Here is a 25,643-nt window from a genome sequence, read left to right as displayed (position 1 = left end):
TATGTGTATATATATATATATATATATATATATATTGGATCACTTTGCAATACATCTGAAACTAATATTGGAAATCAACTACACTTCAGTTAAAAAAAGGTTTTTTTTGTATAGCATGAAGCAGCCAGTGTATTGAAACAGGTCCCAGACAAAAAGTCAGCCAACGTGAGTTCTGGTCTTTTTCCTGTGTGATCGTGTGTTTGCCAAGTAACTCAGCCTCCCAGTCTGTGCAGTGGGGCTTCAAACAAACAAATGAACAAACAAGAGAAAAGCCTCTGCTCTATTTCTCTGGCAGGGTTACTGTGGACGTGATTGAGATAATCTACAAAAATGAATTTTGGAACCACACTGGATTATACATAACATGAAGGGGCTGGAACCAGTTTCGGTCACTTGTGTACTGTTTTTGGCAGGCCCGCAAGTACATCGTGGATGCCATGGGAGAAAACTATGCAGAAGGAGTTCTCCTGGACCTGGAGAAGACGTGGGAGGAATCTGACCCACGGACACCACTCATCTGTCTCCTGTCTATGGGCTCAGATCCTACAGATTCCATCATCGCCTTGGGAAAGAGACTTAAAATAGAAACCCGTTACGTGTCAGTGGGCCAGGGCCAGGAGGTGCATGCTCGCAAGCTCTTGCAGCAAACCATGGTGAACGTAAGGCCAAATGTCTACTTTTGTGTTGTGATGTTGATGTTACAGGTTCTAAAAGAGCAGTGCAGAAAAGAACCTGTAAATTGTTCAGATCAATGTACCGCACGCTGTTTACTAAATAGGGAAAAGCATGATATTGAATAGAAAATATTCACGGAAAAATGAATGCAATTTAAAACTTTTTCTACTGATCCTTGACTTATGGAAAACGTGCCCAGTCGGAACATCTTATTTCCCGACCAGTTTGCGTAGAGCTAAAGCCCACTCCGGATCCCGAACCCTCTGGGGGGTTCGCAGCTCCCTGTTTCCACCACACCCTTCAGCCCCTCCAGCGCTGCTCTTGGAATCTACAACACTCCTGAATCCACAACACCGTGCCTTTCTGGGGTTCCAGAGTGCGTAATCTGTATCCTGGAGTCCCCTAGGCCTGGCCCGGATCCCAGACGCCAGGAATCTTACCCTTACCCTGTGGTGGTCGCAGAGGTTTCAGGAAACCTGGCCTGTTGCCTTCCAGGTGGGGCTCCTAGAGCCCTTTGCAGCTTGCAAATTCCGCAGTGTACAGAGCATGCCGTGCTCAGGCCTGGCCCGGGGGCCACCATCGCTGGAGACACGTGGTGACCCTGCTCCTGGGACAGTCAAATCTAGAGCTGAGGCACTTTTAGGGATTTAAGGTAACTGAATACAGAAGGTCCTATTTCGTCTCTAGAACTCAAGCTCCAGGACAGAACCCTCTGCGTGTACATTAATCTAGCCTTCTCTGGGGTGCCCGACTCTGCCCAGGGGGTGCCTCCATCCCTGGTCTCCTCTTCCTCCACACTTTGGTCAAGCAAGAGGTGGAAGAACCACTTGGCTTCTCATTCCTACTGGACAACGTGCAGTCTTGGTCCAGATGCTTTTCTGCCCTTTTTAGGGAGCAGACCCTGACCTTCCTTCCCTGAGTCTGAGCTCTCCTCCCAATATCTCAAAACTCCTCTGTGCCCTCCAGGGAATGCCTCCCACTGAGGATAGGACTGGCTGTCTCCCTGCAACCCCCAGACACTAGGCTCACCGTGAAACCACTGGGTTCTAGGGTGCAGCTGCTGAATCTAGAACCTTACTGCATCCTGGTCCCTCCCCCGGTCTAGAACTGAGCCCACTGGGTTCCAGAACCTCCATATTTACTTCGAGGCTCTTCCATCCTCAAGCTGTGCCCTGCCCCAGCTTTGATGAAAGGGAGGGGCCTCTCACGTGTGCTGTGCTGTGTCTGATGCACTTGGTTTGCAGTTAGGAGGGGGAAGGCAGAAAGCGTGTGATTTAAATACCTTTAGAGATGAAAAAATTCCACCATGTTTGAGAATCCCAGGTCTGGTCCAACATGAGGGTTTGGTGGACCTCCATCCTGGCTCCTTCCTCCATCCCTCCCTCTGCACAGCGCTGTACTTAGAACAAAAACACTCACAGGCACAGGCCGCTTGTTTAACTTGAGTTTAAAATAAATAATGGTGTGACTAATAATTACAGTTTCAGCAACTCAATTAGAATTTAAATGGGATTTTTTTGGCCTTCAGTTGATCCATGCTTTCTGTTTTGTAGTCAAATTTCAAGTAAAATTTAAGCAAATCTTTATTTTTATTCTCAGCATGCTTATAACTTGTCAGAGATGATAGTGGTTTTAAAAAGTTTTGTGAGAAACGTTCGAGGCGCTAAGACAGAATGGACCAGCTACCCAAGAACAGCAAAATGGATAATCTGCTCAGTAAAAATGCAAAACATTTAACATAGAAAGTGGTGACAACAAAGAAACAGCCTTGGCGAAGGGATCCCGTGGGTGAAGATTGACGCCTCAAAGATCTCCCCTAAGAAGCTTTAATCAGGAGCCGCCTGTGTGCTGGGTGACACCGAGCCTCTGAAGCCTCTTTGTGCTTGTGTCACATTTAATTTCTCCTTTGTTTGAATGATGGACAGTGTCAATTAAATGTTTGTGGGACAAAAAAAAGTTATTCCCTCAGCAGTGCTGTATACTTCTAAGAAAAGCTAAGGGAATATGTGAAATTCCAAAATCATCAGTTTTTTTTGTTACTCTACTAGGATTTTTAGATCTGGTGCTTAGTTTGTTTCTTGAAAAGAAAAATATCTCAGGTTCCACTAATTAAATCTAAATAATTGGAAGTTGCAGAGTCAAGAAAACAACTCAAGATTATGATCGGATATTGTAGATGATTTTAGTAAAAATATTCTATAGACTAGATACTGAGTTAATTATTGTTGCACGACCTAGATTGTTGCCTGTGTAGCTTTACCCAAGGAATCTTCTTATCCTCATAGAATGATTTACACAAGAGATACGGCTTACTATTTTCTAAGCCTCTTGTTCTTAGAGTGGTCAGGTTCCCCAGAGAAGATTCTTTCACCTTCCAGAGTGTATACGCCCCACTGCCTGGGTTCTGGGAACTCTGAGAAGGGAGGTAATAGGTCTCAAAATTCAATAGGTAAACTTTCTTTCACCTGTTTTCAGTGAAGTCCTTACACTCTTAACTGTCTGCTGTCCTCTACTTGGAACCCTGTCTGTTTTGCCTTCTGAAGAAAATCAACTTTCCATCTTCCATTAGGGGAGCCCGTCAGGGGTCTGGACTTTGCAATCTCCTTGTGTTAGTCCATCATCTTCTCCCACTTTCAGAGGGACCGTTGTCTCCCATTCTTGAGTGTGTGGGGAGTAACTGGGTATAAATCAGGCTATGTCTCTGCTCTCCATGAATGCCAGTTTAGGGTTCAGCTTTCTTGAGTCTGTTTTAAATGTTATTGAAATTGTCTTCACCCTCATTATCTTTGTCCTTCATGGAATTTGGGGAAGGAGCTGAGCTAAAACGGATGTTTTGAGTCAACCACCTCTCTTCAAAGTGCTGTTATCTCTCTTTATGTTTCAGTCTGGTGACTTTCATGAATCCTAGCATATATCATTACTGCAATTGCAGGACACATACCTGGAATAAAACAAAAATGTTGCATACCTCTGTCAGACATTATTTTATCCTTAGATTTAACCCTGATTAATTTAAAGTGCTTTTCTATTAAATTTTAACTACTTGATTTCTAAAGAACGTACTAATTTGCATCTCTGGGTGAAACACAAGAATAGCCTAATTTCCACTTCCCGTTGTTGACCTAGGGAGGATGGGCACTTCTGCAGAACTGCCACCTGGGACTGGATTTCATGGATGAGCTGATGGACACAATTGTGGAAACAGAGACCGTACATGATGCTTTCCGCCTCTGGATGACCACCGAGGTTCATAAGCAGTTTCCCATCACACTCCTCCAGATGTCCATTAAGTTTGCCAATGAGCCTCCACAGGGCCTCCGGGCAGGACTGAAAAGAACGTACGGTGGTGAGTCGAAGAATACTTCTGAGCTTATGGGCGTTCTTGTGCTTAAATTGTTTCCTTAAAGAAATTATGGAAAAGGAGTTAGCTAAGATCTAGTTGTAGCGAGTGGTACTGTTATTTGAAGTGATGGCGGGGGGACAGCCCTCTGTCATGCTCCACGTTAAGTACCTCCGGCAGTGGGAGGGCACCAGAGCTCAGGACCCCACCTTGTATTTTTCCTGTTTGTTTTTCCCAGCTCCCCATTGCTCTGCTTTGGCCTATGCTGTTCTCCACTAGACCCCTGCCTTTTTCCATGACCATCTAAAACTGATAATTCTATTGTTGATGGTCTTCATGCTCCACACCCAAAGTCGGACAGCAGCCCCTTCCAAGAGGAGAGGCTGAATGGAAGTTGCGGCCTGCCTTCATTTCATGAAGACGTGAGTCGGATTGTCAGAATGTTAGCTAAGTTAGAAACCAGACACTAGCAGCAAAACCAGACCAAATGCCCCTTGTGTCTCAGTGGGACCTGAGTTATTCCCTTTACATTTGCTCCCTCTGTTTCACAGCTTCCTGTCTGACACTCACAGTCATGGAAAGAGTGTGAACCTCGGGGTCAGAAATCCTGATTCTGGTCCTATCTGAACAAATGCTTTGCTTTCTCGGGTGTGAGTCACTTAAACGACCTGAGTTTCAGTTTCCTCGTATCTAAAATAGGGATAATGAAAACTATCCAGGACAGTTGGAATAAATTTTAATTAAAATAGTATATTTAATAATAATAATGATCAATGTAATAATTATTACATGTCAATCTGAAAAATCAACAAAGAAATTTTTTCTTGGAGTTGTTAACAACGCTCAAACTTTTGCCAATAAAACAGACGTGGAAGGATGATGTCAGTGAAAAAAGATTGCAAATGAAAGAATTTGTAATTTTATATATGCAATATAATATATACATATATAATAATCATAATTAATATTTGGGGAATATACTCAGATTGCAGTGGGCTTCTTTATATTTTATTATTATTGTTTTTAATTTTTTAAATTGAAGTACCATCACTGTACAATATTATATGTTACAGGTATATGATATAGTGATTGACAATGTTTAAAGGTTACACTCCATTTATAGTTATTATAAAATACTGGCTGTATTTCCCATGTTGTACAATACATCCTTGTAGCTTATTTTATGTCTAATAGGTTGTACTTCTTAATAGCAACGGGCTTCTACATACACTATTTTAATTAATATTAAATTGTTAATAGAGTTTATTGGAGCCATTGCAACCTGTGTACGTGCCCCTGACAGTAATAACAACAACAATAAGCATTATTATTAGTAGTAGTAGTAATAGTCATAGTACTTATTTTACTGCCATGATTCTTCCACTTCTATTTTATCCCCATATTATTTTGGTAGGTTGACAGGAACTTGGTCCATATTAGCAATCCCCCACTCCCCTCAAGTCTCTTTGCATACGTTTTCGAGGGAATACCCAAAAGTGAAGTCATAATTGTCATATGAATATGATCAAAATAATTCAAGGTCAGTGAAGTTTCATATCAAGAATTTACAAAAATAACTAATAACTTAGAAAAGTAGTAGAAAATAAAGATGTTTGAGAGATGATACAGTTTTTCACACAACGGACCCCAACAGGCGTGAGCCAAGACCTGCTGGATGTGAGCGCCGTGGCCCAGTGGAAGCCCCTGCTGTACGCCGTGGCTTTCCTCCACTCCACGGTCCAGGAGCGGCGCAAGTTCGGCCCCCTGGGCTGGAACATCCCCTATGAATTTAACCAAGCCGACTTTAACGCCACGGTGCAGTTCATCCAAAACCACCTAGATGACATGGATCTCAAAAAGGTACTGTGTGCACACTGCTTCGTGCCACTGGTGACTGTGGTCTTGGGTCCTCGAGCTAAGACTGCCCAGCCTTGGGGTAAATCCTGTAAGAATGATGATTTTCTGTGCTTGCAAAGTCATTCTTTTTAAGTCATAGCAACTTGGGTCACACTAACCTCTTGATTTCAGGGGGGAAAATGGACAAGTTTTGATTATCTTTTTACTTCTCAAAGGCAAGTTGACATTATGTATATAGACAACCTGCCAGGATCTATTGGAGGGTGGAGGGAGTTGGTAAGGAAACTTGTTTCTTAAAGTCCTGAACACTGAATATCAGAGTCTAGATCACTTTTGAAGGGTGTAATATTTAAAGAATGGCCCCAAAATTTAAAAAAAAAAATTTTTTTTCTGCTGAAATTAAAATATGATAACGTGTAAATGCACCAAGAGAATCTATTTCAAATCATAATCATGAGCATTGAGTGACCTCTCATGTTTGCCTATTTAATTTTCTTTCTGCACTTTTCACATTACTGAGGAATGACTGAATGAATGAGGAATTAATGACATTGATGACAACGAGCATATGGATGTTACGTGGTGAGGCAAATGGGGATGAGACAGCGGTCAGTTTTGCACAATTATTCTACAAATTTCCTCAGGGTGTCTCCTGGACCACCGTCCGCTACATGATAGGAGAGATCCAGTACGGAGGCAGAGTCACTGATGACTACGACAAGAGATTGCTGAACACACTTGCTAAGGTTTGGTTCAGTGAAAATATGTTTGGACCAGATTTCAATTTTTACCAAGGATATAATATTCCAAAATGCAGCACGGTGGACAACTATCTTCACTATATCCAGGTTTGTCATCTTCAGAACTTTATGCACAGGGCAAATGTCTATGGCCAGTTGACTTCTTTGGTATTTATTTATACTACATGTATTTCTTTAAACATACATTTTAATAGTGATACATACTGGACATGGAAGGTCTCAAGCACCGTAGTTTCTTTCTTCATGTTTATATTCATTTTATAATTAAAATGTTTATGTTTGTTCTCAGTGTGTGTTTTGCGTGAGTTCCCTCCTTCCCTTCTCTTTTAATGCCTCAGTGAGGAATATCCTTTGGGGAGATGACAGATTGAGCAGATTTGGAACCAGGGAACCTACACAAGTCCCCTGGGGTGCTCTCCCTGTGAGACTTCAGCTACCTGAGGTTGCAAAGACAGCCTCTAGACTCAACTCTCTACCCACTTCTCTTATCCCGCAACATCCGTTCCTTAATCTTAGCCTAATGAAGAGCATCTGAGTATGTTTGGGAACACACTCTGTATAAGAGCTTCCTGTAAGACTGAATGTCTCAGCCTCGGCACCGTTGACATTCAGAGCTGGGTACCTCCTCTCAGTGGGGGGCTGTCCTGTGTAGACCGGTCAGCAGAATCCCCGGCCTCTACCTACTAGGTGTCAGTAACACTCCCTACCTGGTTGTGACAACCTAAGACACCTCCAGACATCGCCAAATGTCCTTGGTGGGGGGCAAAATCACCTCCGACTGAGAAGCACTCCTCTAAGAAGGAATAAGAGTTTGACAAGAAATTTGAGAAAATATCTGATTTGTGCTCCAAGGTAACTACATTTTCTGTCTCTATACCTTGAATTCATTAGATCACTATTTAGTGATCTCTTATGCCCCTAAGATTTATCTCAGGTGAACAAACTAAAACACAAGAGCCCCAGAGAGCTAAATTTATCAGTACATTTAGAGGTTTCTGTGATATATGAGTGTAATGAGTTTATCATATATTACCACCCCTACACTTTTATTAATTCAAATCTACGAATATATTTGTCTTAACTGTACTAGATGTGTCTCTAAATCGTTAGCCCTGAATAGGAGAAGTGCCTTTGAAGGTATAAATTTAGATCTGCCTGTACATATATTTATTTATATACTCCTCATTTCACAATGAATTTTAGGTAACTCACAAGAAGGCATTATGTAAAAAGGAATAAAATCATGGACTAGAAGGGAGGGAAAACATGAATAAAGTTAGGGATACAATTCACACACAGAAATAAATGTATGTCAAATTGTAGGAGAGCGTTTTTTCAAGTAGCTGAGGGATGTTTACCTGCTAGCCGTGCTTCTCCTTGCCTCCTGCTGTCTGTTTTTCTAACTCTGCTGCTCTTTCAGTATTTCCCGCTTTTCCTAGTCTCTGTCTTCCTCCTTGGGAGAATCCATTTCTTACCTCTGGTCTGTTTTGGGCCATCATTGCTAAAACTGTCATTTTTAGTAACCATTAGTTATACACCATTTATTTAAAAAATCGGTTTGAATTAGATGAGACCTTCAGAAAGCAAAATACCAGTCTATAGTTCCCTTCCCATCTCACAAACATGTTATGAAACAAGATCGTGTCTCTGATTAAATTTGCTTGAGGGGCAGACATTAAAGAGGTGTGAGTCTATGGGTTAATTTTCTTCATGGCAACTTTTGATGCTTTCGCGTAGAGATTATTGATTGTGGCCTGCCACAAATAAGGCGTGTCATGTAAATGCTTGTCCTAATAAAAGCATGTTGATTTCCTAAGACAGTGTCACGGAACTGGTGCTTGGGTCAGCAGTCTGTGCTTACCTGGGGTATTTGTTGTTCAGAGTTTGCCCACCTATGACAGTCCCGAGGTGTTTGGACTGCACCCCAACGCTGACATCACCTACCAGAGCAAGCTGGCCAAGGATGTGCTGGACACCATCCTGGGCATCCAGCCCAAGGACAGCTCTGGTGGCGGGGACGAGACCCGGGAGGCGGTGGTGGCCCGGCTGGCTGATGATATGCTAGAAAAGCTGCCCCCCGGCTATGGTCCATTTGAAGTGAGTTGACGTCATCCTGACAAAACGTCGCTGTGGCTGTGTCTGGTTGGTGTGGGGTGGGGGTGGGGGACTGGGGATGAAGGGAGGAGGGCAAAGAATAATTTTTCTGAAATTTAAAAAATCCTTCAAAAACTTCACTTCCTGAAGAACCAGAAAAAGACATTTTTGAATCTGAAAATGTAATCATTTCAAGATATAAACAATAAAGAAACCTGATGAGAATGCTAATTTCATAACTAAACTGCAAGTGTGTGCTGATGGGTTAGGACTGCTTTTTTAGAACCTTCCCTTGAGGTACTTCAGATTATCATCTGTTCGAAGGAAAATAATGTATTCTTAGAGTAAAGCGAGAATTATTTAAAAAGTGTTATGCAATTTAATGCGCACCCTAAAATTCAGGCCTTCTTAATTTCAGGGAGTCTGTAGTTATATCATTAACTCTGCAGCTTCCTCATCTCAAGGCTTTTGAAAATGGATTTATCTTTTTACTATGCAAGTAACTTCTAAGCAAAACTGATAATTATGAAAGTTAATTTTTGAGACATTTTAGCAAATATTGTGAAAAGATTTACCCGATAACATGTTTAAATCTTCGATAAAAGCAAAAAGTAAGTGGCTTACTTAAGAAATGACCTGGACTGAGTGAAAGACATTTTTTGTCACAGAGCAATCATTTTTTAAATATTGCCCTTTCTAGCTGGTTTTCAAAAGAAAACCTCTAGCATTTTGTTTCTTCAGCATCCTATTATTTTCCATGAAACAGGTCATTTTGGCTGCTAGTACTGTAGACTGACCTCAAGGAAATCTCACCAAGGGAATAATTTCCCCTGGAAGAAACTCTGATCACTTGCTTGGAGAAAATCAATGTTGCGATCAGCCTTCATGAGCCCCGTTCATTACAGTATCAGAAAAGCAGTCATTCATGTCTAACAGGGGTCGAAATATTTATAAAGCAATAAAAATGCCCAAGATATACTGATAATTACCTAAATAAACATGGTAAGTATGGGGTTTAGAAGAGTCTCCTTCCTCTTGCTGAATTTCCTTAGGATAAAGCAACTCAGTCTGGCATCATATCTGACCCACAAAAGACTCTCAATATATCCTTATGAGATGGAGATGAATGGCTGGCTGGATGGATGGATAGATCCTTTGATGGAAAAGACAGAAAGCTTTAAAACAGAAGTCTAGTTTTTTTTCTTTTTTGAGACAGAGAATATGATGGTTGTGTATGGGTACACATGTCTGTGTGTGTCCATGTCCGTGTGTTCATGTGTGTCCGTGTGTGTGTGTGTGCGGGTCTTAGATTGGCAGTAAGTGAATATTTCCCAGGCAGTGCAGTTGCCGTTTGGAAGGCTGTGTGGTTGTGACCATGCATTTTAGATTTTTCTGTGAATTAATGGCTGCCTGTTCTCTCCCACCTGGGATGAAAAATCAGCTGGTCATCTAATAGATATTTCTTTTTAAAATTTCTTCTTGGTTTCCTGGCAGTGAAAAAAAAAAGTTTCCTATATATGGAATTGTAAAGTTGTGGGCCCTTTCAGAAGCCCCTGGGCACTAGTTACATATATATTAGTAGCCGTCTAATTTTTTACGTGCTGGATGTCTGTCTCCATGGCAGGTAAAAGAAAGGCTGCAGAAGATGGGGCCTTTCCAGCCGATGAATATTTTCCTCAGGCAGGAGATAGACAGAATGCAACGGGTACTCACCCTCGTCCGAAGCACCCTGACTGAACTGAAACTTGCCATTGACGGCACCATCATAATGAGTGAAAATTTACGAGATGCACTGAATTGCATGTTTGACGCCAGAATTCCTGCTGGGTGGAAAAAAGTATGTTTAAGTTGCTCCGTGTTCTGCCTAATCACTTTATTGTTGTGCACAGTTATAATTGGCAAGTGGAAACCCTGTAAGGATAATGTACTTAGGAGGGTTCTTTTGCGTAGGGACTAATCCCCTCCAGCTCTGTATTTTTAGATTGTACGTAGGGAAGGAAATTACTTAGCATCTCTCATATCTCAGGTGCTCTGCTAGGCAATTTACATGCATTATTTCATTTAAATCTTGCAATTTAGTACTCTCATTTTGCAGATGAGGAACCTGAGTTTGGGAGAAGTTAAATCTTTTCCCCAGATCACACACCTAAGAAGTCAAACAATCAGAATTGTAACCCAAGCTCAAGGACTTAAAGCTTATGATGTTAGTGGTATAGAAGGGAATATTCCTAGACACACACATATATCAAAAGTCATACCAAAGAGAAACATTTTTCCTTGCTCTGTCTGTAAATATGTGAGTGTGTATCTCTCAAGATAACACAATAATAACTTGATAGCATGCTTACTGATTATGTGTTGGTAATTGTGCTAAATGACAGGTGTGGCATTAGGACATAATTTTCTACTTGGAAAAGAAAAACGAGTACCTGAGTGTCCTTGCAGAGGAGCTTCCTGATCACGGCACTGAGGATGCTGAGTGTCCAGTGGAAAGACTTGGGAGGGTGGGAGGGCTCAGATTTATCCGTGGATGGCGGCATATAGAGATGAGATTGGGTCCTGGGGTGACTGGAATCTTCTGGAAGTTACTCAGGTAGATGGGAAAGGGAGACAGGATGGGGTTAGAACTGATAGTCTCTCAGAAGAGACTCCCTTAGTGCTGAGATTCTGATGCCTCGCCCAGAGCTCTGGCAGATTCCACGGCAGTGGGTCCTGACGGCAGCTATAGTAACTGGGGAATGCTCTCCCACTGTCTTCTCCAAATTATTTGACACACCATCGTCCATCCCTCTAGTCACACAGCTTAGAAACTCAGAATCAGCTTTGACCAGACGCCTTTCTCTTCTCACCTTCAAAAAATTTATTGCCAAAGCCAGAGGGTTTTTTCTTTTCTTTCTTTCTTTATTTTTTTTATTATTATTTTTTTAAATATGAATTAACTCTTCTCATTGCCAATGATAGAGAAGGAACCTACCTGGTTACTGGCCATTGCAGGTTCTCTCCCCACTCAACCGGCTCACCCAGCGTGGTCAACACCCGGAGACCTTGGAACAGGGGTCCTTGCCAGGAGACGTCCTCTCATGAATGCTTCCCTGTGCCCTCAGATCAAATGTATAAACATCTCTTTCAGTTAACATGTCTCTAAAGTTATGATAGAATGAGTTGTCTCATTTTTAAATTAAGATCTTTTTATTACAGGTTTTTATTCTACTCAATTTATTATCAGTCTTTGAGAATTTCAGTGTCTCTTGAAAGAGAGTTCTTTAGATATCTGAAATTCAAGCAGTTTATCTATCCAGATTGATCCCTACTTTTATTCACACATAAAATATTGCAGTTACAATAACACGGTATAAAATATGATTTAGAGATACCTACCAGCATGGCTATTGATAGAATTAATGATACGTCTGTGCCAAAAATAGAATTCCACATATGAATTCAGGCAGAATGTTACAGGCAATGAATGCAGCTAATTTGTTGGTGGTAAAGAGACCTGTGTTTCTATTTCTAGTCCTGCATCAGGGGAAATAAAAGTGCATGGTAAGGGACAAAAACTTCAGAAAATAACTGGTGTTTTCCTCATTAAAAATGATAAGTGGAGAAAGGCTTCTGCAACTTACCACTCGCAGAATATATTTTAAAGTGCTGATGAGGCCATGAACACATTTATGTAAATAGAAATCCTGTTTTATGATGTGTCTATTGAAAATGTAGCCTAAGGAAAAAAATAGTTGAAACCTGTTAAATTTAATTCCATTAAGGGTTCTAATTGCTTTACAGCAGAATCGGTCATGACTGTATTCGTATGTGGAGGGTGAGTCTGTTGACCTCAGCTGTCTTGAACAGTGTGCCAAGTTAGCTTGATCTGGTAGTCACGGGGTGATTAGCTATTCTATCATATCTTCATATCATTAAGGACGAAGAAAAATTTGAAAACTTAAATGTCAGAACCCAGGGGAAATTAATGTCCTAGGGGCTTCTGAATTCTAAGAGTGAAACTGATATTTCATCTTTTTTTTTCATTCTGTGAACATAAGCCAATTACACAGCAGAATTAAACCTGTCTTAATCCACTGTTTCAACGTATGCATTTCAGGTGTCTTGGGTTTCAAGTACATTGGGTTTCTGGTTTACTGAACTTATAGAAAGAAACAGCCAGTTCACCTCTTGGGTTTTCAACGGCCGACCCCACTGCTTCTGGATGACAGGCTTTTTCAACCCCCAGGGATTTTTGACTGCAATGCGACAGGTAATAGCTCTGATTTGCACCTGTTGCGTTACTATAATTTGCCTCTACAAGGCTTTCTTCTTTTATTGTGGTTTTAAAGAGTATAACAAGACAGAGAATGATCGTCTCTTTTTGTTATCAGCAGTTACTTTGTCCTGAATGTTAATCCAGCAACTTGTTCTCAGGCTGCTAGCTTGGATTTCAAAATATTTGTTCTTTTTATATTTGATTTGATATTTCTTTTAAAAGTACAAGTGGTTAAATTAGGACATTGGTATTGCTTATGAGAGAATCTTTTAAAACTTTAAAAATACTATCCTATTTCCTTTGAATTCAGATAATTTGGGGCTGCACTGTCATCACAGTTATGCTCCTTCTATTAAGACAAACCTCTAGTCGCTGGTTTAATCCTTTGCTTTGCTCTTGCCCTGAGTAGGAAATAACTCGAGCCAACAAAGGCTGGGCCCTGGACAATATGGTGCTTTGCAATGAAGTCACCAAGTGGATGAAGGATGACATTTCTGCCCCTCCCACAGAGGGTGTCTACGTCTACGGCTTGTATCTTGAAGGTGCTGGCTGGGACAAAAGAAACATGAAACTCACTGAGTCCAAACCAAAAGTGCTCTTTGAGTTAATGCCTGTCATAAGGATTTATGCCGAAAACAACAGTAAGTGATCTTGTGTGTTCAGGGATGGTTCATATTATCGGGTTGGGTGACATTATAAACACAGGATCTTGTTACTTTTGTTATCATGTGATAAGGATTATACTGTTTTATCAACTGGCTTCACATTCATGCCTGTGTTTACTGAGTACCTACTGACCACTAGGGCCTTTCTTGAGTGCTACTGAGAGGCACTGGTTCTAGATAGTTCTTGCCTATCTAATAAAGCAGATGAAATATATATGGATATTCATGAAGTGTTAGCTGATGAGACAAGAAACAAGTTAGCTAGTGAGTGGTGAGAAAGGAGGGTGAGGTAACAGTGGGATCAAGTCATCAGGGGCTGTTGGGCCTGGATGGGCTTGAAAGGATGGATGTGATGAAGATGGCAAGTGGTGGAAAGAAGGCTTTCCAGGCAGCACTGCACAGGGCTGCTGGAGGTGAGTGGCTCCAATGGCTTGGAGATTTAAGCCAGGTTATGAAATCCAGATTGAATTCAGGGGCATTCAGCTTCACCCAGGAGCCAATGGTAAAATGCTGGGTTCGCGTTATAACCTGTGAATGTGATAACGCTTCTGTGAAGTACACATGTCAAAGCAGAATACTTTGACAAAGTTATCAAAGCTCTATTCAACAAACCTAGAAATTCTTAAACTATTTTCCATTGTTGGTTTGACTGTTTTCTAGAGGCTTTCGTTGTTTGCATTTCGCTCAGCTAACAACTCCTCCGCAGTAACCACTGTTCAGCACATGAGAAGATTCTCTGTTCATTTCATTTTAAAAAAAATGTATTTACTTTTCTTTTTAAAGAAAAATCGCATACACTTAAGGTGTACAACATGATAATTTGATATGCATATACATAGTGAGATGGTTGCCCTAAGCCATCAACTCAAGAGGTGTCCATGACAGTGTATCCCAAGGAAGTACTAATTTTACAAGAGAAGCACAAAATATTTTTCTTTAAACAAGGGCTAAAATAATATTTCTTTAAGAGATAGCTTTTAATATCTCCATCCCTTAGATAAATGTCACATTTGTAAACATGTGTCAAGGGAAGAGAGTTTATAAACTTTGGGTATTTATTTTTTAAGCAAATATTTGCTGGATGCCTAATATGTATCAACCACAACCTTAGGTGTAAGAGACAAAGGTAATTGTGAACCAGGTCATGCCCACAAAGAACTCACAGTCTAGTGAGGGAAACTGATAAGTAAATGAACAATTTAAATAGAATATGATACCTGTTGTGATAAAGATGCTCTCAGAATGCTTAGGACATTTAGAAGAAGAGCATAACCAGGCCTAGGAGGCTGGTGGCGACTGCCTCTGTGATGTGCTTTGGAGGAGAAGAATGGGCATGATGGGGCATTAGAGTCAGACTTTCCTTGGAGGAGGGAACTAGCTTCAGCTCACTAGGTCATCCAATGAACATTTGTCTGGTAATGACCATCTGACACACGCGACTCTGTTTCTGGGGATGCAGCAATGAGAAAAGGCCAGGCAGGACCCCTGTTTGCATGGAGCACAAAGAGGGAAGGGTAGCCAAAAAAGGAAGCAAATGTAGTCAATCCTTTTTACTCAAGGAGGTTGTATTTATGAATTCGCCCACATGCTAAAATCTATTTGTAGTCCTAGATCGATGTTTGTGGCACTTTCATGGTCATTCACGGACATGGACAAAGCAGCAAACAGTCTGGGCCTCCCAACATGTGTGCTCCCGGCTAAGGCTGAGCCAGCCTGTGCTCTGTCTTTTAGTTTCAGCTCAGACTGTATACAATAGTCCTTGTCGTGGTCTATTTAGTGCCATGTTTTTCACATTTTTCTACTTTTCATTGTTCAAAATGCCCCCCAAGTGTAGTCCTGAAGGGCTGTCTACTGTTCCTAAGCTCAAGAGGTGGTGATGTGCCCTATGGAGGGAAGACAAGGGTTAGACAAGCTTTGTTCAGGCATGAGTTACAGTGCTGTTGGCCTTGACTTCAGTGTTAATGAATCAACAGTGCACATTAAGAAGGTGTCTTTAAACAGAAACACACATACAGCAAGGTTATGTATTGATGGGTTGGTAGGAATTCTGTGACCAGCCACTCACCGGAACCTGACCCTACATTTCCCCTAGGAGCGGTTGGAAATTCAGATTTCATGGGACTATCGATACATAAGTCCCACAAATAGTGTAAACAGGCTAGATTGTAAATGGACATACCAATTTCACGTAGTTTTTGTTTCTGTAAAGAACACACACCCGTGGTGTTCCAGGGAGTGAGAGAATTCAGGAGTTCAGAGAGAACACCGCACGTCGAACTAACATCCAGGAGCAAAGGCAAGGGTGTGGAGGCAAGAGGTAGCAGTGGATATGCTGTGCTTGAGGAACAGAAAGATGGTGTGCAAGGAAGGGGGGCCCATGAAGGGAGCTCAGCATCAGAAGAGAGATGTGAGGATGGTCAGCATCCTTCTTGGTACAAGGTGTCCCTCCTTACACGCCCAGTTGAGTCTGAAAGGATCCCAGTGTCTGCCTGGGCTTAGGCAAGCAAGCGGCCTGTGGCTTCATGTTTATTAGTCCCCAGGGTGGTGTGAAGTCCCAGGGAAGTGATTATTTTATAGAAATAATAATCAAGTGTTCTTTTAGCCAAAAGTAATATTTTAGAGATTTTGTTGCATCTAGTCAACATTGTTGCAGAAATGTTTCCCTTATAAAGCAAAAGAAAAATCTTTCTCACGTTCAGTTAGATGTTTTATTTTGTTTTTTAATTTCTTGTGACTAAATTGTTAAAATCCATGGCTATATGGCTTTGAGCATCTCAGCATGGTAGGAGTAACATAACAATTTTATAATAGAGGCCATCCTTTATTATATAAGGACAGATTTTTATGGATGAACTGTTCTTACCCTGCTGGGCATTAGTCAGCAGTGATGCTCATTAGCTGCAGGTGAGGGAGGAAGTAAAAATACATAAAGGAAAAAGGGCCTACTAATTTCAAAGTGCTGAAAAGAAAGTAAAGAAAAACTATAGTTCTTTATTCATTTTTTGGTTTCAATAGAAGTTGGTGGAAACTTTTTGCCAAATAGCTTTGTGGTTGGAGCAGGTGTTTTAGTGATGGAAAACTAACATTCCATTGCTCTTTGCATCCTGTAAATTTAATTTTCATTCAACTTTTATGATTAAATAGGGCTCTAATTGAGAGAAAGAGATACAATGTTATCAACTAAAGGACTCTCCAAAGTTACAGTGTTTTAAAATTAAAATTCTTACAGTGAATTGTTTTTTGCATTAAGGTGAAGGGCAATTTCAGTTTAAATAATTCACTGTTGAATTTTACACACAGGACTGGTTTATTTGTTTTCAAAAGGAAGTCTAGATATTTATTTCAGCTCTAAAAAATTGAGTGATATATCCCCAAATGTTTATTTTATTTATGCTTCTTGTTAGGTTGTCATGGAGAGTCACCCAAATAGTACGAAATTCTCCAAGAGGGTAAAGCCACCTACTCTAGACCCTGTGTTCTCAAAGGAAGAGGAAGAGGCAGCTGTAGGAAAGATACGTCTCCTTACAGATTTAGTCTATGGAGAGAGTGATGCTTCTAATAACTTTACAGCGCTGTAGCCCATGTGATGGGAAGCCAGTGATTAGAACGTTTAGGGGAACAAAGCAAGACTTAAATGTACCTCTGGTTGCCAAGTAGGATGAGAAGGATCTCAGGGTCCCGACAGCTAATGAGACTATTTCCTGCAGGAGAAAAGATGTTTCTAAGAATGCCCTGTGACCCACCCTAATCCAGCACTGTGCAGATGTGGGGCTGGGAGTGGGAATAGCTTGGTGCAGTGACCTGGGGCTGGAGATCTCCTGACTCCTGAGCCCCACAGCATTTCATCCACTTTGAGTTTGTAAACCTGGAACTCTGTTAACAAAGTCATGGGGAACCTGAGTCTGGGCAGTTTGTTTCAGTGAAAAGGTAAGTGGTCTGTGCACATGTGCACGTGTGTGTGAGTTTGTGTGTATAGTGAGAGAGAGAGGAGAAATCTAACACATCTCGGGTATCTACTGCATTCTAGGCAGTATACTATGTCAGGCATTCATATGTTTTAACTTACTTAATCTTTACAACAAATCTGTAAGATATAGCATGCCTATTTTGCAGGTGGGGAAATTAGGGTTTAGAAACATTGTGTACTTTGCCTATGATTCCTGAATCACCTTTGTCTGCTGTGGGATGAATGCAGGCGGCTGGGAGTTCCCGTGGTAGTGTTCGACTCAGGACTATGCGTTTAGGGACAAGCTTGAAAATAAAGGCTAAATTGAAAATGAGGACAGCTCCTTCGCATTTTGGAGTCATGGATTTATTTTTCTCAGGTACATGGTGAAGTAGACACAGTAAAGGCCTCTGCCCTGTGTGGGTGAGGGCTGTTGCTCCCGATGGCTTCCTCCCCCATGCTGCAGGTTAAAGACGGTTACTCCCTGCCCGCTAGGGAGGCACATGGGCTCCGATAAAAGGCTGTGAGCTAGGAGCCTGGGCATCTGGGGTGCTCTCCTGGCTTTATCACCCTAGCAGTTAATCACGTGGCTTTGAAGGGGTCTCAGCTGTGCCACAAGTCAGTCATCTAGGTTTCTCCAGTTCATGTTACGTCTTTCTGCAAAGACACAGAGGCACATACCCATAGTACGTCCCAAATGTTGCTGAGATTAAGAGCAGAAGCTCTGGACCCATTCTGGGCAGGTGTGACTCATCCCCTACAGCTCTGCAACCCTGGCTAAGTAACCCACCTCCTCGTGTTCTTCCAGTTTCCTCATCTGTAAAATGGATTTAATCACGATACCCATCTCATTGGGTTGTTGAGAGAATTAAACTGAACAATGTCTAGCACGTAATTAGCATACAATAAATAATTTTATTATTATTACTACTAATATGATAACGCACATGCTTGTTGAAGGACTAAAAGAAATATCACATGTAAGCGTGCGCTATTTAATAACTTCAATGTTACTAGCAAAAAAGCGGTTAAATAAAGGGATGGTTTAAAGACCATAAAGGGGATCTGTATGTAACTTGATTATTTTGGATATTGGGAGAAATATACGATGTAATGATAACACTGACACGTGGATGAAAAATGTAGGCTGGAGAGGGACGTTACATAGTCAGAAAATGGAATTTCCTCGAGGTGTTTTTTTAGGAACCTCAGCCTCTTAAAGCAGATAGCTCACCAGTTTAGACAGCCTCTTCTCTCGGGGGCCCTACAGCTTTAAACCTGTTTAGTTGATTTGTTCTTCCTACCTCGCATGTTTACTTTTGTCTTTAAAGTTATTTGTCTAACCAGGGGTAATGGTTTCAGATGATCTGTTTCTGTGGCTTTTTAGTGTTTGTCAGCACTTCCGCTATGAAATTATATTTGCAGTGGTTTCTAATCCTGCTGCAGGAGGTTGCTGCATGCTGTGGCGTGGCGTGGGCGCATTCCGTTCTGAAGCAATTAAAAATCAATAAAATTGGATAAATATTTCAGAGAATTGCTTTTTTTAACCTACTTATTGAAAAGAATGTTATTTTTTCCAACTCTATCTTTCTTTAGAGATTAAAACCAAGGAATCAGATACTTCCCAAGGCGCAATTATTAAAATTATCCTTTGATTCAAAAGTAAGACTCTAACGGCTTGCTTCAAGATTTAGAAAATGACTGTTCGTCAAATGTGCATTGAAGAACAATTAGTTAAATATTTGTTATATGTTCAGATCCTAGGATTAAAGGGTTTAAATGTATCAGTTAATATAGTTAGTATTAACTGCACTCCATAAATTCTCTGTCATTGACTTATTTAATCAGAATTTTCATATATTTGCATAATTATTATTACTAATGATATTCTCATAGTAATTAAAAAATTTGCCTAGACTTAAAAATTAGGTGTTACATTAATTTAGATGGTTTCTAATGATAAATTTCAAGGGATTAAGCAAATACATAGTTTTAAAGTACTATGAAATATCTGTGACTTTGTTTTAGAAGACGGATTCCCAACCTTGGTGTTATTGACATTTTTGGTCCAGATAACTCTTGCCGTCCTGTGCATCACAGGATGTTAGCAGCATCCATGGCTTCTACCTACTGATGCCAGTGGTACCTTCCCAGGTGTGATAACCAAAAACGTCTCTAGATACGGGCAAATATCCCCTGGGGTAAAAATTCCACCTGGTTAAGAATCAGAGCTTTAGAATATTTATTTTATATCAAAACTTTTGTATAATGTTATCATATTCAAATGTTTGCTTTCTTCCAATAAAATTAATTAAATTTATAGTGGGGGTATAAAAACACATGGGTCAAAAAATGAGACTGTAACTTCTGATAGTGCCTTGCTTTTGTAATGTATTAGGAAAAGCTAAATTATTGAGCAAGCTAGTTTTGGGAAATAAATCCAGTATCATTAATATATTAATATTGCGCTTAGAAAGTTACTGTTTTCCTGTCACAGTGCCCACTTAGTTAAATGTGTTTTTGTCTCAATAGTTATGTGAGGGTCATTTATAGTACTGGCCTTCCAGAGGAGAGCATGGATGAGTGCAGACATAACTTTTGTTCTGAAATAATTTATAGTCTGGGAGAGAAGAGGAGATAATATACTGCTTCCTGAGATGGATGTTCTGAGATGCGCAAATAAACGACCATGGGTAGAGTGGATTTAACAAGAAGCTGGTGAAGCTTGAACTCCAAGGCTGCTCAGTGCAGAGCCTCCTTCCAAAGCTTATTTTGTGTTTGCAAACTGCACTCTGGTTTTGGGAAGAAGTCCCTTCCTCAAACTGTGTAAGTTTGAGGCCCTACAAGACTTGCATTTGTCCTCGACGTGGGGTTTCCAAGGCTGGAGAGAATGTATTAGAGAGGATATCTGAAGGATGGATGCACAGATTGTCTTTCATTGTGTATGTGATTTTGGGGACTCCATCTATTTCATCTAACAGGCAGATTGAGTCTTAGAGAGCTGAGCTGTGCCATGACTCTCTGCTTCTCAGTCATTTTTATTCCTCTGCATGCGTGGAGAACTCATAATACCTGGTAGGGGTGGGGAGCATCTTTGTCCTGGGATTTCAGATGTGGTTTGAACTGTGGCACAGAGGGTTGAAGGCAGGATTTTGAAGTCAGAATAATAGTGAAATAATAGTTAACTGGTGTTGGATGTCTGATTAAAAGGAACAGGTACCTTGTGCCAAAGGCAAGCCATAAGGGAAAAATAGAGAGGGCGTGTGAGCACAAGATACGGTGGGGAAGTACAAGAGAGAGGGTGGAGGGGGAGAGTTGAGTTGACAGGTGGAAAGCAGAGTGAGGAAGCAATGGGAAGTCATACTGTCAAGCACATGGGGCCAAAGGTGAGTAGGGTAAGCCTGAGGACACCTGGGTGTCTTGTCACACCCACTGGAAATGTGTGGTGTGTCTGGGATTACCTGACCTCGGGAAGAGTTTCCCTCATTCTACGAAGCCCATCTCTCTTGGGAATGACCTTCAGCTTGCACAAATTTGGCTCTGCATGTGCTCTGTTTGGGGCTGCTTAAATTAGAAATTCACAAAGCTTTTTTTAAATGAATTTTTTGTAGCTGTAAGAGATCCTCGGTTGTACTCCTGCCCCATCTACAAGAAGCCAGTCCGAACAGACCTGAATTACATCGCTGCTGTGGACCTCAGGACGACCCAGGTCCCTGAACACTGGGTGCTCCGTGGGGTTGCCCTTCTCTGTGATGTCAAGTAACGTGGAGCGTGGCCCTCACCCGATAAATGGAGGCTCCAAAGCATCATCGCCTTGGTTCTTCTGTGAGTGCTGGACAACGTGTAAATCAGGTTGACTGTGCAATGAATGAGCTACATTGGTTTTCCTTTTACTCTGTAGTTGGACTCTTAGTTACATTTAGCCTGTTCCATCCCTCATGACCAATCACTGTGTGTTTGAAAAAGTTTATTTGGTGATTTAGAAGTAAAATTTACAACTTTCTAATAAAGCGTGGCCTTCAAGTCCGCAGTAATACATTTTCTTCCTCCTTCAACTCCAAAGACTGACTAGGTTAAGCAGATGGTCCTTCCCTTGAAGGGATTATTCTTCTGTTAATGTGGTTCTGCTGAAAGGCTGGTTCTCTAAGGTAACACGACACAGTTTGTGCTGATTTTGCTTCTATTGCCTTTTGCATTTAGGTCAGGTAAGAGATTTGTTTTTATGGCTCAAACAGCCAATTAAACAGACCTTTTAAAAAATGGAAGGAAATAGAAGGTTGAGTTAAAAATGTGAATAGATGAATAGGCAACCATATAATCTTATAGAATAAACAAATAGAATAGTGCTCAGCCCCCTGATAATGAATAATGAGATACTAACTGATATTTCTTGTAATAAAAATAAATCTGAAAGTGAATTGCAGTGAGGTCTTAGAGCAATGTGAACCGACCCATCCTTTCTGTGAAATGATTCAATAACCAAGCACAGAATGAACCAGAAAAATGTTGACATGCTTTGATCCTCATTTTCTCTCCTGGAAATCTAGACCAAGAAGACAATTTAAAAGACTGACCACAATTATATATAAAAATGCATTTAATAATGGGAAAAATATAAATGCCCTGTAAGTTCAAAAATAAGTCTGTAATTAAGGAAGTTAGACAATATTAGGCAGCCACGAAAAATGATAGTGAAGATTTCATAACGTGGAAATGGTGAGCACATACTGCTAAGTGAACGATGCCGTTCACAGACTAGCGCACGTGCTGTGGTGATGCCTGTAAGACGTATTTGGTGTGGACAAAGATGAGAAGATAACAAGGGAAAATAAAAACAGGTATGATTAAATGGTAAAAGTTTCCATTGACTTGAAAAAATGTAATGATTGGGAGGAAAAAAGGGGAAGAATAAATCAGGATGGTGGGTGGGAACTTCACGTGGCCTTTGATTAATTAAGAAAACACTGTTGAAGAAACTTTTCATATATTTGTATTTTAAATTCTGGTTATAAATTATAAACTGTTTCATCTAGAACCCCTTGACTAGGAAACTTGGTCAGTATTGACTTAGAATTGTGGCTTCCAGGTGTTTGGTTAACTTCAGCTCCGCGTAACTTCGTATTTCTGGTGATAAAGGGTTTTATAAGAAGGAAGGGTTACAAGGAGACTGGTGTGGGTACCTTGCAGGAGGGTTTGCTCTTTGGCAGGTTTCATTTTATGCTAATTATGATGAGAATTAAGTCTGGATGATCCATGGGACACCTACCCATCTTGGATAATGCTGTTTTCATTTGAGCAGCTGCTTTGTGTCTGAATTAATATATCAGTTGATTTGTGTGAATTGCGGTCAAAATAATCATTTTATTTTGAAGAATAAATAATGAAAATGTAAAAATAATGAAGATTAATAAAAAGTTGTTCATGGATGTCTGAATTGTAATTGCTGTTTCTGTGCAATGGGGCTGAGTGTCATTGAGCATCCAGAAATAAGCTTTCAAAATTGGATTTTTTTTTTACACTCAAATAACTTGCAAATTGTATAATTCATGTAATTTTGTGATAGTTACACTCCGTTAGTATTTATGTATGTTTTGGAGACCCAGAGTGGAAAAGAATACCATGAAAACAGCTGGAAATTTTTAGGAACTCATTCAGCAAGGAAGGTCACTGAGGCATCGGGGAGCCAGTGAGGCCCCTTCAAGTTCGCCTCCACCTCCCTCTCCCCAGCTCCCCCCCTGCTGAAGGGTGCTCAGCTTTCTTCTGAATCAGGGACCGAGGGAGGATGAATCAGTTGAATCTTCTGGGTGATGGAGAGAGTCGCTGGCTGCCTTGAACATGGAGAAGACTACAGTGAGGGTCTTGATGCCACTGCAGGGATGATAGAGCAGTCTCTTTCCTCTGTCTCCATCCTGATTCATTTTAAACTTTGCACCTCCTGTGGGTCAGGCATTCTGGTATGCTGATGGAATGATGGTGGGGAAAAAAAAGTCACAGTCCCCTGATTTCATGGAATCACAGGAAGACGACTAGACACAGAAAATAAGCAGTTATTCAGGCACATAATTTTATATGATCTCAGTTTATAGTTGGATAACCTGACACACGTGGGTGATACACAGAAAAAGATACAAAGATCGGGAGTTAAGTGCTATAAAGAAACACACTGCATGCCACGAGTGAGAGGAACCAGGGAGATGACAGCTATTCGGGGATCACAGATTAGCAGGTAGAAGCCATACTACGTGTCCCCATTTATTTTTAACTAAGGCCAGCAGAACGTAACAGCCGTGAGGAGCTACCCTGAGCTGAGGCAGCCACTGTGCCTCTTTGCCTGGCTTTCCCTGGTCCTCTGATTCCCCTGTGCAGCTCACAGTGGCTGGTGACCCTCTCTGCTGCAAGTAAAGTCCTTCCAAATTGAGGCACAAAAGACCATCTTTTGACACATTAGAACTGTCCTTTTATGCTTGGGGTTTACATCACCATTCCACAGCAACCTCCTACAGTCTTCTCTGAGCTTCGCTTTAGGGGGATGTTGGCAAACATCAAACCAACTCCGCGTCAGCGAGGCCACGCCCCCATCAGAGGGAGCAGCAGAGCCAGTGCCCAGGTCTTGCTGAGCCGTATCTCTACCAAGGATGCTCTTTCCCCTGCAGAGACCTAATTTGACTGGGCCATAAGGAAAGACAGCTCTGTGAAGGTGATGTCTACATTTAGATCTAAAGGAGAAGGGGAGAGATCTCAGACTCACAAGCACTGGGGACTCACTACTTGCTGCCTGAAGGGAGGAGGTATGCATGGTGCCTGACAGAGGAGTGGACCGGAAACCAGCTTGGAGTGCAGGACTTGAGGACGGCTGCTTTCTAAACGATATTGCAAACCTTGTACTGACTGCTGCCCACTACAGAATAGTGGCTGATGGAAATCGTGTGTTTCTAAGTCACTGGAGCGAAAAGTACCTCTTTGTGTTAAATGCTATCAACAATGGAAAAATCTTGTAAATAATTTATTCAGCATTAAGAGGCACGATGAGACAAATCATAAATGTTATAATTACATAGCTTGCAGGATTCTCCAGTTTAAACAAAACGCAGTGTCAGCAATGTGTTTATCAATGATAAATTTTTGTTCAAAGATGTGACATTTTAAAACACTGACATGTTAATGCATCCTGATAACGTAGTTTATAAAATTTTCACAACACAAAAATTTTAAGTAATTGTAAAAATTACTAAATATATGAACGAGCCATTTCCTCTTAAAGACACGATTTCCCCTTGGTGACAAAGCTGCAGCACAAGGCAAGTTTTAGAAGTGATTTTTAAAAATTATATTGTGCAACTGATTACTGTTGATGAGTAGCTCCCCGTCAGCACGTCAAAATAATGCCTCTTAATGGAAAACAAATGATAAACTTATACTCACAATATGGTCTTCTAGATTAGGGTGAAACCAAACAAACAAGCAAACAACCAAACAAAAGATCTGGGAGTTTTAGCTTGTGATTTTTCTAGTGTTGAGTTCTAGCAATTTTTAAAGTTTATACCTTCTGGTTAATTGACTACTGTCTGCTGAATCCAACATGTATATATATTAAGTGTCCACAAATATCATCAGTGAAGGATAGAGGAGAATTCAAGGTCAGCTGTAGAATCAGCTCTGTGATTTGGCTAAGACACTGTGAATCCACAAACAGGTTTCATCTGTCCTAAATGGGGACCTCATTCAGTGAGGCGCTTTGAACACAGCGAATCTTATCATCGCAAGAGCAGAACGCATTGCTTGCCTCATCTGCACCCCGGGGGGGCTTTAATGGTTGAGTTCCTCAGCTTGGAAAACTGTAAAACCGAGCAGTCAGAGAGACAGTGATTACAGGTTGAATCCTACGCTCTCCTTTTATTTGCATGAGAAGAAATGAAAACAGAGTGACTAAGCGGGAAGAATGGAAACTGAAGGATGGAAGGAGGTACCCTGAGCTGGGTGAGATGGTGGATAAGAAAGAGTCAGGATTTCTTTTCCTCAGACCCTGTGAGCATTCGATGATTAGCAA

The 25,643-nt window shown here is 41.0% G+C and overlaps 1 protein-coding gene across 1 annotated transcript in view; it reads left to right on the top strand.

Annotated features, from left to right (window-relative positions):
• DNAH5 (dynein axonemal heavy chain 5) overlaps positions 1–23,009 on the top strand; it is a 237,484-nt gene extending 214,475 nt beyond the window's left edge. The window contains 9 exon segments of the mRNA XM_032470113.1: positions 414–659; positions 3,802–4,021; positions 5,670–5,875; positions 6,517–6,720; positions 8,515–8,730; positions 10,352–10,564; positions 12,827–12,979; positions 13,395–13,626; positions 21,208–23,009. Coding sequence (XP_032326004.1) covers positions 414–659; positions 3,802–4,021; positions 5,670–5,875; positions 6,517–6,720; positions 8,515–8,730; positions 10,352–10,564; positions 12,827–12,979; positions 13,395–13,626; positions 21,208–21,359 — 1,842 coding nt within the window. The 3' untranslated portion in view covers positions 21,360–23,009.
• The last annotated feature ends 2,634 nt before the right edge of the window (positions 23,010–25,643 follow it).

The sequence above is a fragment of the Camelus ferus genome, chromosome 3 (genome assembly GCF_009834535.1).
Source record: "Camelus ferus isolate YT-003-E chromosome 3, BCGSAC_Cfer_1.0, whole genome shotgun sequence".
Classification (NCBI taxonomy): Eukaryota; Metazoa; Chordata; class Mammalia; order Artiodactyla; family Camelidae; genus Camelus; species Camelus ferus.
This window is presented reverse-complemented; position numbering and strand designations above follow the sequence as displayed.